Genomic DNA, 13,312 nt, shown 5'->3' on the forward strand with positions numbered 1-13,312 from the left:
AGTCAGAGGTAGGAGGAGGATCACTATGAGTTCAAGGCCACCCTGAGACTATGTAGTGAATTCCCGGTCAGCCTGGGCTAGAGTGAGACTCTATCTTGGGGTGGAAACAGTCACGTTGTCTTATAGGCTTTCCTAGGCCTGGTTTCTGTCCTTCAGATCGTGGTCACTGTGTCCTTGTTCTTTATTCTCCTTGTTTCCTGTACATTGGAAAGTATTCCTGAACGTTTGTGAATACAGAATCAACATTTGACTGGGCTACATCAGAGGTCTTCTGTCACATCAGAGACCTCAGACATGCCAGTGACGTTGTTAGTGATTGACCACTGGAGCAAGGCCGACCTTCCCATTGTTCAACTCTAGTTTTCACTTCGCGACTAGAAAGCATGTGTCCTATTTGTGTTTGGAATGATGCAAAGACCTAGTTCCTCAGACACCCATCTGATAGCTTTCCTGCAGTGTAAGGGCAATTAAAAATAGAGGTTTTAGCCGGGTGTGGGGGCACATGCTTTTATTCCCAGCACTCGGGAGGCAAAAGTAGGAGGATTGCTGTGAGTTTGAGACCAGCCTAAGACTAGATAACGAATTCTGGGTCAACCTGGCCTAAAGTGAAACCCTACCTTGAACCCCCCCCCAAAAAAAAGTGTAGATTTTACTATAAAAACGAAGACTTTCTGTTGCATTTTTCTAAAAACAACCCTAGAACTGAGGTCAGTGTTGATGCACTTACTAAATGCTTACAGTAAAAGAATTGGGCTTACGTCAGCGTAAGATGACGTATATGTAAGCATATCTGTGTGACTGAGCATTCCTTCACTCTCTTTACACGTGTGAAAGGTAGCCAGGGTGGCGGTCACGTTCTGTGAGCACGCTGGATGCCGCTCGCGTGGCCTGGCCCTCCCTGTCTGTGCCGGGCTCCAGCCTGCTCACCTGCCACAGTGCAGGCGCCCAGGTCAGACAGCCGGGTCACCAGGCCTGCAGAGGTGAAGGTGGCTCCCCGTCTCCTGTGTGCTCCTCCCCGCCGGCCCCAGTGCGATGGGAAGCAAGCCTGAGCTGCAGTGGCTCACGGTCTCGGAGCCACGTGACAATTCACAAAGAGCAGAGAGAAATCCCACTGGGTGAAGTGTTATTGGGGCTTCAGTAATATACTTCTGCTTAGTGATATTCTGAAGTTGTGCCTTAAGTAAAGCTTGGAGCCACACCACTGGCCATGTGAAGTGTGCGTGTTTAGGGAGTGAACGTGCAAGCCGTGTGGCCCTCCTGACACTGAGCATACAGAAAGCCCACACACAAAAGTAGTAAAAGACGGAGCAGCCGTGCCGGGCATGGTGCCAGGCGTGGTGGTGCACGCTTTAATCCCAGCACTCAGGAGGCAGTAGGAGGAGGATTGCTGTGAGTTCGAGGCCAGCCTGGGAATACAGAGTAAGTTCCAGGTCAGCCTGGGCTAGAGTGAGATCTAACCTGGGGGGTGGGGGAAGCTGACAGAGGAAAAGATGCTCAAGTACCCTAGGGTTGCTCCCCACCTACCTCCAGAGGATGCTTTTCCCAGTTAACCTGCAGCAGCGTTCCGGTGACACACTTGTCATTTATTGACAGGAAGCCGAAAAGAGAAGAGCGCCTGAGTGAAGAAGCCGCCAAGGTGATCAGCAGCCTTCCGGACTTGACGTTCATGCACGCCAAGGTGCTGATGTTCCCGGCCACGCTGAAGCCTTCCGCGAGCGCCCAAGAGCACGCCGACTGACCGCCGGTTGAGCTGGCCACCTTGAGATCATCGTCCTCTCCTCCATCCCTTCCTACCCTCGAAATACATTCTCTAATTAAAAAAAAATTAATTCAGCTGATTTGTTGGTAAGCCGCACTAGAAAGGTATACATAATGATGTATATTTATTTACATACTGAAGTCCTAAATTTATATTAGAAAAAATGTAAATAATCGGGGATGAACATTTTTGAAGATTTATTCTTTTTGTGTTCCTGGGTTGTATACATTTATGTCTTTGTGAAATACACTGGTGGTGTCCTTCTTACAAAACTTTTGAAATAAAAAAGAAAATTAAAAATTCAAATCTCCACTGTCTGTGAAATCCCCTTCAGTCTTTTCCAGTTCCATTGAATGTCCCACTTAATTTGTCCTATCGTATGTGGAATTGCTCTTACTATCATTTTTTAAATGAGTTCCAAAATCCCTATTTAATCTTTCATTTTATGTGTGATGGCTCGTTAACATTTTTGGGCTTGTTTTCTCCGTCTTTTCGGTCTGGCATAGCTCTGCGTGGCCTTCTGCAAAGGAGCCTCGCCAGCGGCTCGCTGGCTGTAGGGTGGATCACTGTAGAACTGGATTGGAGGGTTTAGAGAGATTGTGCCTGTTTTCAATTAGTTTGATTTGGAGAAGGACCAAATTATATGAATGTCTTACAATGAAATTCAATTGTTACTGATTTTTTTTGTTCTATCATACCACTATTTTTTGAGGATTTTGCACAGTGTAAAATGACATAATCATAGATTGCTATGGTTTAGGCTGTATATACAGTAAAAACTATGGGTTTTAAATGTTTGGGGAAATTCCTATGGAAAAATAAAAGAGACATATAGAGGAACCTCTAATAAGGTTAATGTGCATGCCCAAGGTCTTTTGAGATTTCAGTGTGCAAATTTCCTTTTAGCTTACACAAAAATAAAAATAATTCAAAAGAAATTGAGCCTTTTGTCTTTGAACTTAAGTACCAGAAGGAAGATGCAATCATTTAGAGATGACATCTGTTCAGAATTGAATGAATCTTGTTCCAGAGGGAGTCCGTCAGTAGAACTTTGTCGAAGGATCAGAATATGGTCTAGAAGAGTCTGATCTGTGTTTTTAGAGCTGGTTTTCTCTATACAACATGGTATCATGAAAGAGATGCTCACAGTTCGATATAACATTAGCAAAGTTAAACAGGGGTCTGCAGAGAACTTTTCAAGAGCATTTATGAAAGTAAAGTGAGCAGAAAAGTAATTTTTAGAATATCGTCATTAGACGTGTGTGAAAATAAAAAAAGTTCATGATATAAGAGCAGTCATCCAGCAACAGCCTGCCTCACATTCTCCAGAATGTTCCTGGGGAACACATGCACCACCACCACCGACAGCTTCCTGCTTTCCAGGCTCATCCCATGGGCCCCGGAACCCTCTGGAGGCGCAGAGAGCGACAGGATGCCTAGCCAGCCCACCTCCCAGCGCCCCGCCTGCCTCTTCTCAACCCGGCCTTTGTTTCAAAGGCGGCGTAGCTGCAGAACAGCCACTCGTCCCTCGCGCCGTGCACCTTCTCAGTGGGAGCGTTAAACAGACGTAACTAGCCTGAGGAGCTTGTTCCTTATCTTGGTTATCATGAGAAAACTTACCAGTCTAGTAACTGAAAAATCAGAATGATGGGCTGGTGAAATGGCCTAGCGGTTGAGGCATTTGCCTGCAAAGCCTATGGACCCCAGTTGGTTCCTCAGGACCCACGTAAGCCAGATGCACAAGGGGGCGCGTGTGTCTGGAGTTCCTTTACCGTGGCTAAAGGCTCTGGCACGCCCATTCTATCTATCTGCCGCTCTCAACCAATTAAATAATTTTTTACAAAATCAGAATGAGGCTACTTACAGGGTTGGTATCTTAAAGATGTGCATTCCTATAATCCCAGCACTTGAGGGGCTGGAGCAGGAGGGTCCTAAGTTCAAGATCATTCTGGGCTACAGATCCAGACCTTGTCTCAAAAAAATAAAAGAATAAAACAAGATAGAAGGTACTTGTCAAATATGTAGCCAGTCAATAAATTTTAGCCAGGCAGAGCTGTGGCAGACCCTGTGGAAAGGTCTGATAGATCAAGAAGGAGCCACAGGAGAAAGGACCACCTCAAATGATAAAGCAAGAACTTGTTTGCGGCTGGGGAGCTGGCTCAGTGGTTAAAGATACTTGCTTACAAAACCTGCAGACTGAGGTTCAATCCCCCAGTCATCCAAATTAACCAGACCCAAAAATGTGGCATAAGTGTCTGGCATTTTGTTTGCAGTGGTTAAGAGGCCCTGGCAAGCCTATACACACATGCAAATGATTTTTTTTTAAGTACTGTTGCAGTCAGGTTCACATTGCTGATAGAAATCACCCAACTGGGCTGGAGAGATGGCTTAGCGGTTAAGCGCTTGCCTGTGAAGCCTAAGGACCCCGGTTCGAGGCTCGGTTCCCCAGGTCCCACGTTAGCCAGATGCACAAGGGGGCGCACGCGTCTGGAGTTCGTTTGCAGAGGCTGGAAGCCCTGGCGTGCCCATTCTCTCTCTCTCTCTCCCTCTATCTGTCTTTCTGTGTCTATCGCTCTCAAATAAATTAAAAAAATAAAATTAAGTTAAAAAAGAAATCACCCAACTAAGAGCAGCTTGTGGGGAAAAAAGGGTTTATTTTGGCTTACAGACTCAAGGGGGAAGCTCCATGATGGCAGGGAAAACGATGGCATGAGCAGAGGGTGAACATCACCCCCTGGCCAACATCAGGTGGACAATAACAACAGGAGAGTGTGCCAAACACTGGCATGGGGAAGCTGGCTATAACACCCATAAGCCCACCCCCAACAATAGACTGCCTTCCGGAGGTATTAATTCCCAAATCTCCATCAACTGGGAACCTAGCATTCAGAACACCTAAGTTTACGGGGGACACCTGAATCAAACCACCACAAGTACTCCCACAATCCTCATTTTTAATGGTGCTGAAAATGGGTATCCCTATCTTATAACCACTTATAAATAAGGCAGACTTCTCTTCTGTTTGTCACACCGGTTTTTGCTGTTTTAATCACAACAGGTAATCATAGATTGTCCTAAATTAAAGTCTTTCAGTACCAAGGACCAAAAATACTCCACCTTGCAGCGGACAGGGTTCAAGTCCACTACAAAGCAGTGAGTCCTGGTCGTCCCACAAGCACAGCTGAGGGAGAGCCTGTCACCCACCAGCCTGTCCCGATCATTGGCTGGACGACCCTGCAGAGCTGGAGAGGGGAAGAGGCCCAGGAGGAGGAACCTCAGTGTGCCGGGCCACCCAGCTTCATCAGTCATCTGTGCCCTTCCCGGCCTAAAGCCAGCTCCCTCATCCATCACAACCCCCAGACTCACCCAGAGTGGGGCACATAAAGGGAAGTTTTCCTCTTTCTCCTTTAAAACCCGGAAGGAAGGCTTCCCAGGGCTGACAGGGGCTCCACAAGATCTGCGGCTCTTGCCTTGAGTTCCCCCTTCGCAGCGTGCAGGTTCGACTTTATGGTCCACAGGACGCCCACATCCCAGCCATTGTGGAAGGACAGTTCACACAGTAACCCCTGTTGCAACCAGTTGGTCAGAACTTAGCTGCAAACGAATCTAGGAAGGACTTATATCGTGGGAGGACATGGATTATGGTAACAGGAAAAGAGGCCAGATGAGCTAATGTAGAGGAACCGGAAGTCTGGGCTGCACATCTTTAGTTCTCAGTATTTCATTGAGAAAGTGATCCGCAGTGAGAAGGGAATTCCAGGGTCATTGTCTCAGGCTACAATGCCTCAGAATAGACTCATTGTTTCCGAGTGCTTTTCCAAGGGGGAAAGGAATGTGTCAAGGGCAGATTCACTGGGACCTTAAGGGAACAAATTAAGACAATCGGGAGCAGAAGGAACACAAAATGAGCCAGGAGTGCATTAAGCATAGCTGGTACTACCCAGCCACAAGAGTTTTGGGCTCAGCTACTCTAGCCATAAAATAAGGAAGTGGACTCTATATAACGGCTAAGCTTTGGGAATGTGGTTCCGCAGTAAACTTCATGTTGAGCGTGGATAACGCCCTGGGTTTAACCCCAAGCACTTAGGCAAAAAGAAAAACACAGAGGGGCATCCAACCCGCACACGGTCCGGAATAGTTTCTGAATGTAGCCCAGCTCAGAATCATAAAACCTACTTAAAACATAGTGCGATTTTTCTGAGATTTGTTTTTTTAATCTTTGCAGCTTGATTGCATGACTTTCTGCAGGTGACAATGTCATTTTTAGTCCCTAACCATAAGCTGTCCTCTTGCTTTCCAAAGCAGCAGCAGGAAGCCCAGGCGTCTGCGTCGGGGTGAGCTCTACAGTTACACACTACATCGGGCCGGTGATTACAGAAAATCCCATTTGACAACGTCCTGTTGCTGCAAACGGTTAAGAGCCAATGAGGATTCAATTCTCAAACCTGAAGAAATTGAAGCCTAGAGCTGGAGAGATGGCTCAGTGGTTAGGCACTTGCCTGTGAAGCCTAAGGACCCCGGTTCAAGGCTCAATTCCCCAGGACTCACATTAGCCAGATGCACCAGGGGGCGCATGCGTCTGGAAATTGTTTGCAGTGGGTAGAGGCCCTGACGCTCCCATTCTCTCTCTCTCTCTCTCATCTGCCTCTTTCTCTGTCACTTTCAAATAAATAAACAAAATAAATAAAATAGAAATTGAAACTTAAATGAAGAAACTTATATACAACATCACACATCCACGCCCAGAAGCAGAGCCTGAACACCACTTGGTTAGGCCCTCGAGCTGGTCCCCTCCGATCAGGTGGTCTGGCTGGAGAGGGGGCGCACGCGTCTGGAGTTCGTTTGCAGAGGCTGGAAGCCCTGGCACGCCCATTCTCTCTCTCTCCCTCTATCTGTCTTTCTCTCTGTGTCTGTTGCTCTCAAATAAATAAATAAATAATGAACAAAAAATATTTTAAAAGAACTTGCTTGTAAAGTCTTCTATCTTGGGTTCAGTTCCCAAGCTACCCAGGAAAGCCAGATGCAAAAAGTGGTGCAAGGACTGGAGAGATGGCTTAGTGGTTAAAGCACTTGCCTGTAAAGCCCAAGGATCCAGGTTCAATTCCCCAGTCAGGACGTACGTAAGCCAGATGCACATGGTGGTGCATGTATCTAGAGTTCGTTTGCAGTGGCTGGAGGCCCTGACGTGCCCATTCTCTCTCTCTCTCTCTCTCTCTCTCTCTCTCTCGCTTGCTCAAATAAATAAAAAGAAAGAAAAGTGTTAAAAAAAAGTGGTGCAAGCATCTGGCTTTCAATTTGCAATGGCAAGAGGCTCTGGCAACACACACACACAGAGGCACAGAAGAAAGGAATGAAGGATGGAAGGAAGGAAGGAAGGAAGGAAGGAAGGAAGGAAGGAAGGAAGGAAGGAAGGAAGGAAGGAAGGAAGGAAGGAAGGAAAAAGAAGGAGAAAAGGAAAACAAGAAAGAAACAGGAGAGAAAAGGAAAGGAAGAAGGGAAAGAAAGAAGGAAGGAAGGGGGGGGGGAAAGAAGGATCCCTGTGAGTTCAAGGCTGCCCTGAGACTACACAGTGAATTCCAAGTCAGCCTGGGCTAGAGTGAGACCCTACTTCGGAACCTCCCTCTACAAAAAAAAAAAAAAAAACTTAGGGCTGGAGAGATGGCTTAGCAGTTAAGCGCTTGCCTGCAAAACCTAAGGACCCATGTTTGACTCCCCAGATCCCACATAAGCCAGATGCACAAGGTGACGCATGTGCAATGTCGCACATGCAAACGAGGTAGTGCAGCGCGTGTCTGCAGTCTGATTACAGCGGCTGAAGGCCTTGGCGTGCCAATTCTCTCTTCTGTCTCTCTCGCTCTTGCTCATTAAAAAAAAAAAGAAGAAGAAGGCCAGTCTGTTGGGCTTTCCTCAGAAAAGAAAAAAGATTTATTATTTTATTTATTTTTTATTTTTTGATTTTCCAGGGTAGGGTCTGACTCTGGCCCAGGCTGACCTGGAATTCACTCTGTAATCTCAGGGTGGCCTCGAACTCACAGTGATCCTCCTACCTCTGCCTCCCAAGTGCTGGGATTAAAGGCGTGCACCACCACACCCGGCTTTATTTTATTTTATTTTAAAAGAGAAGTGTTAGGGAGAATTGGCACACCAGGGCCTCAGCCAGTACAATCGAACTTCAGATGCGCCACCTAGCGGGCATGTGCAAACTTGCGCTTCCTCACTTTTGTGCGCAGGCTAATGTGGGAGCTGGAGTGTAGAGCAAGGGTCTTCTGCCTTCACAGGCACGCGCCTTAACTGCCGAGTCCTCTCTCTAGCCCCCAGATCAGCTTTTGTCACGGGAAGCATCAGAAGGAATACTGAGCGGGGTTTCAACTTGTGTCGCTTTGTTTTCGCTGAGTTGCCCTGAGAGCCAGCATACATACATACATACACACACACACATACACATTTCTCTTGAGGCAAGGTCTCAATCTGGCCCAGGATGACCTGGGATTCACTGTGTAGTCACAGGGAGGCCTCAAATTCATGGTGATCCTCCTACCACGGCCTCCTGGAGTGCTGGGATTAAAAGTGTGGGACACTGCACCTGGCTCCCATGTTTTAAAACATTTTTGTTTCTTCTTTTATTTATTTGAGAGTGACAGACAGGCAGAGAAAGAGAGAGAGAGAGAATGGGTGCACCAGGGCCTCCAGCCGCTGCAAACGAACTCCAGACACGTGCGCCCCCTTGTGCATCTGGCTAACATGGGTCCTGGGGAATCGAGCCTTGAACCTGGGTCCTTAGGCTTCACAGGCAAGCACTTAACAGCTAAGCCATCTCTCCAGCCCCCCATATATATATTTTTTTGAAGCAGGGTTTCACTCTAGCCCAGGCTTGCATCAAACTCACAGCAATCCTACCTCAGCCTTCAGAGTGCTGGGATTAAAAGTGTGAATCACGCCAGGTGTGGTGGTGCATGCTTTTAATCCCAGCACTCGGGAGGCAGAGGTAGGAGAATCACCATGAGTTCAAGGCCAGCCTGAGACTCCATAGTGAATTCCAGGTCAGCTTGGGCTACAGTGAAACCTTGAAACACCAAAAAAAAAAAAAAAATAGTGAATCACTATGTCCCGCTAGAGAGCCTAGATTCTGATGCAGTGAAAGTCAGTCATTCAGTGGCTCAAGAGACCAGCTGGACCTCCTTCAAAATAGCTCTAAGTGGGGCTGGAGAGATGGCTTAGCGGTTAAGTGCTTGCCTGCGAAGCCTAAGGACCCCAGTTCGAGGCTCGTATTCCCCAGGACCCACGTTAGCCAGATGCACAAGGTGGCGCATGTGCCTAGAGTTTGTTTGCAGTGGCTGGAGGCCCTGGTGTGCCCATTCTCTCTCTCTCTCTCTCTCTCTCTCTCTCTCTCTCTCTCTCTCTCTCTCTGTCGCTTTCAAAGAAATAAAATAGCTCTAAGAGAAGACTTTCTCTGTCACTCTGGCGCTTGCCTCAGCACCCTTCACCCATGTCCGTCCCTCTCCCCACATTCTGGGCCTCCAGTGTACTGGCACCACAGTTAACTCAGACCCCTCTTTATTTGCTGTTTCAGATGTTTGGAAAGAAAATGCCGAACTCAGCAGGCCTGGAAAGCTCCATTTTCAGGGAAATCTGGACACTAGTTTTCCACTCCAGGTTTTTTTTTTTTTTTTTTTTGGTTTTGTGGCTAAAACTTCCTAACATCTGTGAGGCAGGCAGGACCTCGCGGGCACTGTGACACCAGACACCTGTTGAAAAGACGTATTGGGAGTAGAAAATCGGGGCAGAGCCCACCAGTGACAGCTGGCGTTTATCTAATATCAGCCTCGCTGACAGGGAGACAATGAGCACAACAGCTCCTCAGGGGAAACAAAGAGAAAAGGTGCCTGGTCCCTGCTAAGTGCAGTGCGGGCCAGTGCCTGCTGGGCTGTCCCGTCTTCTTTTCCCCCGTGGCCAGCAGGAAAGCCGGCCCAGCCCCTGTCCCCACCTCTGAAAGGGAGCGTCTGCTGCCTCTGGGACACACCTCCGTGGATTACTCCAGAAGGGCCCCCCCAAGCACTTCCAGAAACGTCAGCATGGCCCGAGCTTTGTCCTCCGAATGTGTTTCTGAAGAATTGTGAAAGAAGAGACTCCAGCGATTGTTCTCACTAATCATTTCAACATGGGGCCTGGAGGGAACGCAGAACGTGTCTGGAGTTGGGTTTCTCCAGTCTGAGGCAGTTCTCGGACCCTGCTAGCTCAAGGTTTCCGAGGTCACTGGTCCAAAAGGAATCCTTTTCTTTTTTTCTTTTAGTTTTTCAAGGCAAGGTCTCACAGTAGCCCTCTAGCCTAGGCTAACTAGGCCAACCTGGAATTCAACTCTGTAGTCTCAGGCTGGCCTCAAACTCACAGAGATCCTCCTGCTCCTGCCTTGGCCTCCCAAGTGCTGGGCTTAAAGGCATGCGCCACCACCCTGCCTCAAAAGAAATCCTGGGCCTGGAGAGATGGCTTAGCAGTTGAGGCGCTGGCCTGCCAAGCGTAAGGACCCACGTTCGACTCTCCAGATCCCACTAAACCAGAGGCACAAAGGTGAGGCAAGTACAAGGTTGCACATGCCCACTAGATGGCGCAAGCGTCTGGAGTTCGATTGCAGTGGCTGAGACCATGGAGTGCCAATTCTCTCTCTCTCTAAAATAAAATATATGGGCTGGAGGGATGGCTTAGCAGTTAAGGCATTTGAGAATATTTTAAAATTTTATCTGTATGTGTGTGTAATCTTGAACCTTTGAGGACCACTGGTATGGCCTGAGTGTTGCTTCCAGGGGAAAAGCAGGAAGCAGATCGCTGGCCAGAGCTTGAGCTCTAGCTGCCTCCTATCATGGGATCAGGGATCAGTATGTAAGGTGGGACGGCAAGCAGTGGAGGCTAGGAGCCTGATAGCTTTGAATAGGCAAATCATCCAGGAACAGAGAGAGGCCCAAGGAGATGCCCCTGGCCTGTCCTGGCAGGACTAGAACCCAAGTCTGACCCAGTGCCAGTCAAGATGGCTGCCGGCAGCATTTCCTGCTTCTTCAAGGCCCCGCCTGGGAGACGAGTCACCCCGGCCGATCGGGTCACTGAGGAGTCTCACCGGGTGGCTTCTCCCTCTGGATCCTTCCTGACACACGTGCATAAGTCTCTCTAGTCTCTTTTTCTTCCCAGGCTGGCTTGGGAGGAGGAGGGTTGTTTTTTTTTGTTGTTGTTGTTTTTTGGTGTGTGTGTATATTTTTTTTTAATTTTATTTTTCCAGGTAGGGTCTCATTCTAGCCCAGGCTAACCTGGAATTCACTATGCAGTCTCAGGGTGGCCTCGAACTCACAGTGATCCTCCCACCTCTCTGCCTGGGATTAAAGGTGTGCGCCACCACACCCAGCTGTTTTTATTCTTGTCTGGCTGCTTTTCCGCCTTGCTTGGAGGCGCTTGGTTACACGTGAAACCTCTCTTTAAATTCTGAGTGCTTGCGTGTGAGCCCCTTCCCCAGAGGCTTCGTCCCTGGAGATCTGCACTTTGCGAAGGATGTTTTCTCCATCCCTCTCCCCGTTTCTAGCCAGGCTGGGGGGGGGTGGGGGGGAGACCATCTTTGACTTGGGCTTCCCTAACGCTCCCTGAAATAAACCTCATGATTTATAATTTACCTTCTCTGACTCTGCATTTTCAATTCTTTGCTAACTTGGACTACAGGACCCAAAAGTTGGGGTCCATGAACCTGCGATCTCCTGCATCCTTGAGGAATTTAATTCTCCCCTGAACCCAAAACCCTGCATCAGTAGGGGCTGGGGAGGTGGCTCAGTTGTTAAAGGAAATTGCTTTCAAAGCCTTTTCTAGCAAAGCATCTGGAGTTTGTTCGCAGGGGCAAAAGACACTGTTGTTACACACACACACACACACACAAATACATAAATAAAAATACCAAAATAAGTTGGGTGTGGGGGCACATACCTTTAATCTCAGCCCTTGAGAGGCTGAGGTAAGATCGCTGTGAGTTCTAGGCGGGCCTGGGACTGGAGTGAGTTCCAGGTCAGCCTGGGCTTTTGTGGCTTTGCTGAGCCCCATGCTGGAGCATGAGTGACTGGGCTAGCATGTGAATTGGGGTCATAAAGTGGTGAGGCAATCAATAGGGGAGAAAAAGTGGGCAAAGCAGATAAAGAGTCTGTTCAGATCACTAGAAGGCAGATGTGGAAATACCTGCATCAAGCAGGAGTTCCTCAGGAAAAAGAAAAATATTACAAAAAAAGACAAACACTGCGCTGGTGAGCCTCTTGAATGCTTTAACCCCGAAAGAGTTTATTAAAAGTCATTAATTGTAAAACAGTACAGATTAAAAAAGAAACTCTCAGTGCCTGACACTACCTACATAAGAGCATCATAATAGGAGGCAAAGATGATGACATCAAAGTCAAAGAGAGACTGATTGAGAGGGGGAGGGGATGTGATGGAGAGTGAGGTTGCTAAGGGGAAAGTGGGGGAGGGAGGGAATGACCATGGGTTATCGTCGATAATTATGGAAGTTGTCAATAAAAAATAAATTTAGGGCTGGAGAGATGGTGTAGCGGTTAAGTGCTTGCCTGTGAAGCCTAAGGACCCCGGTTCGAGGCTCGGTTCCCCAGGACCCACATTAGCCAGATGCACAAGGGGGCGCACGCGTCTGGAGTTCATTTGCAGAGGCTGGAAGCCCTGGCACACCCATTCTCTCTCTCTCCCTCTACCTGTCTTTCTCTCTGTGTCTGTCACTCTCAAATAAATAAAAACAAATAAATAAATTTAAAAGAATCAGCTTGGGCCAGGCGTGGCAGCACACATCTTTAATCCCAGCACTCGGGAGGCAGAGGTAGGAGGATCATCATGAGTTCGAGACCACCCTGAGACTACATAGTGAATTCCAGATCATCCTGGAGTAGAGTGAGATCCTACCTCAAGAAAAAAAAATGTTCAAGCCCCTTGGAGCTGGAAGGAACCTCAGAAACCATCCCCCACCCAACCCTGTCGAGGGCTGCAAGGTGGGTGGCGAGGGTCCTCTGGAGAAGGGTTTGCAAGGCGGGGACCCGGTCAGCCTCCCGGGAGGAAGAAGGTAACTGCCGCCTCTTCCCTGACCAGTCCTCCCCAGCCAGTGCCCCTGGGAGTGGTCCTGGCCCAGCACCCTCACATCACAGCCGGGCGTGGTGGCACAGCCTTTAATCCCAGCCCTCGGGAGGCAGAGGTAGGAGGATCACCGTGAGTTCGAGGCCACCCAGAGACTGTATGGTGAATTCCAGTCAGCCTGGGCCAGAGTGAGATCCTACCTTGAAGAACTAATAAATAAGGTAAATAAATAAATAAAAGAAATGCAATCAGCCCTCCAGATCCTTCTCCTTGCCTCTGGCCTGCTGGTCACTTCTCGGGGACTCCCCACACCCCTGCTCTGGCTCCAGCACGGTCTGCAGGGGTAGACTGAGCCCCTTGGGGCTAGGGGATGCCTCCTCTGTTCACTCACATAGCTGGGTGCCTTGCTGATAACTGACAGCAGCCCCCCGGCCTCGCAATAGAAATGGGGTTTCCCCA

General features: G+C 48.5%; 1 protein-coding gene across 3 annotated transcripts in view; it reads left to right on the forward strand.

Moving 5' to 3' along the window:
• The window catches only part of Aftph (aftiphilin), a 67,445-nt gene extending 64,748 nt beyond the window's left edge, over window positions 1–2,697 (forward strand). For all 3 annotated transcript variants that reach the window (XM_004660082.2, XM_004660083.2, XM_045137530.1), the window contains one exon: window positions 1,594–2,697. In XM_004660082.2, coding sequence (XP_004660139.2) covers window positions 1,594–1,738 — 145 coding nt within the window. In that variant the 3' untranslated portion in view covers window positions 1,739–2,697. The remainder of the gene's footprint in view (window positions 1–1,593) is intronic.
• The last annotated feature ends 10,615 nt before the right edge of the window (window positions 2,698–13,312 follow it).

Source organism: Jaculus jaculus, chromosome 18 (assembly GCF_020740685.1).
Source record: "Jaculus jaculus isolate mJacJac1 chromosome 18, mJacJac1.mat.Y.cur, whole genome shotgun sequence".
Taxonomy (NCBI): Eukaryota; Metazoa; Chordata; class Mammalia; order Rodentia; family Dipodidae; genus Jaculus; species Jaculus jaculus.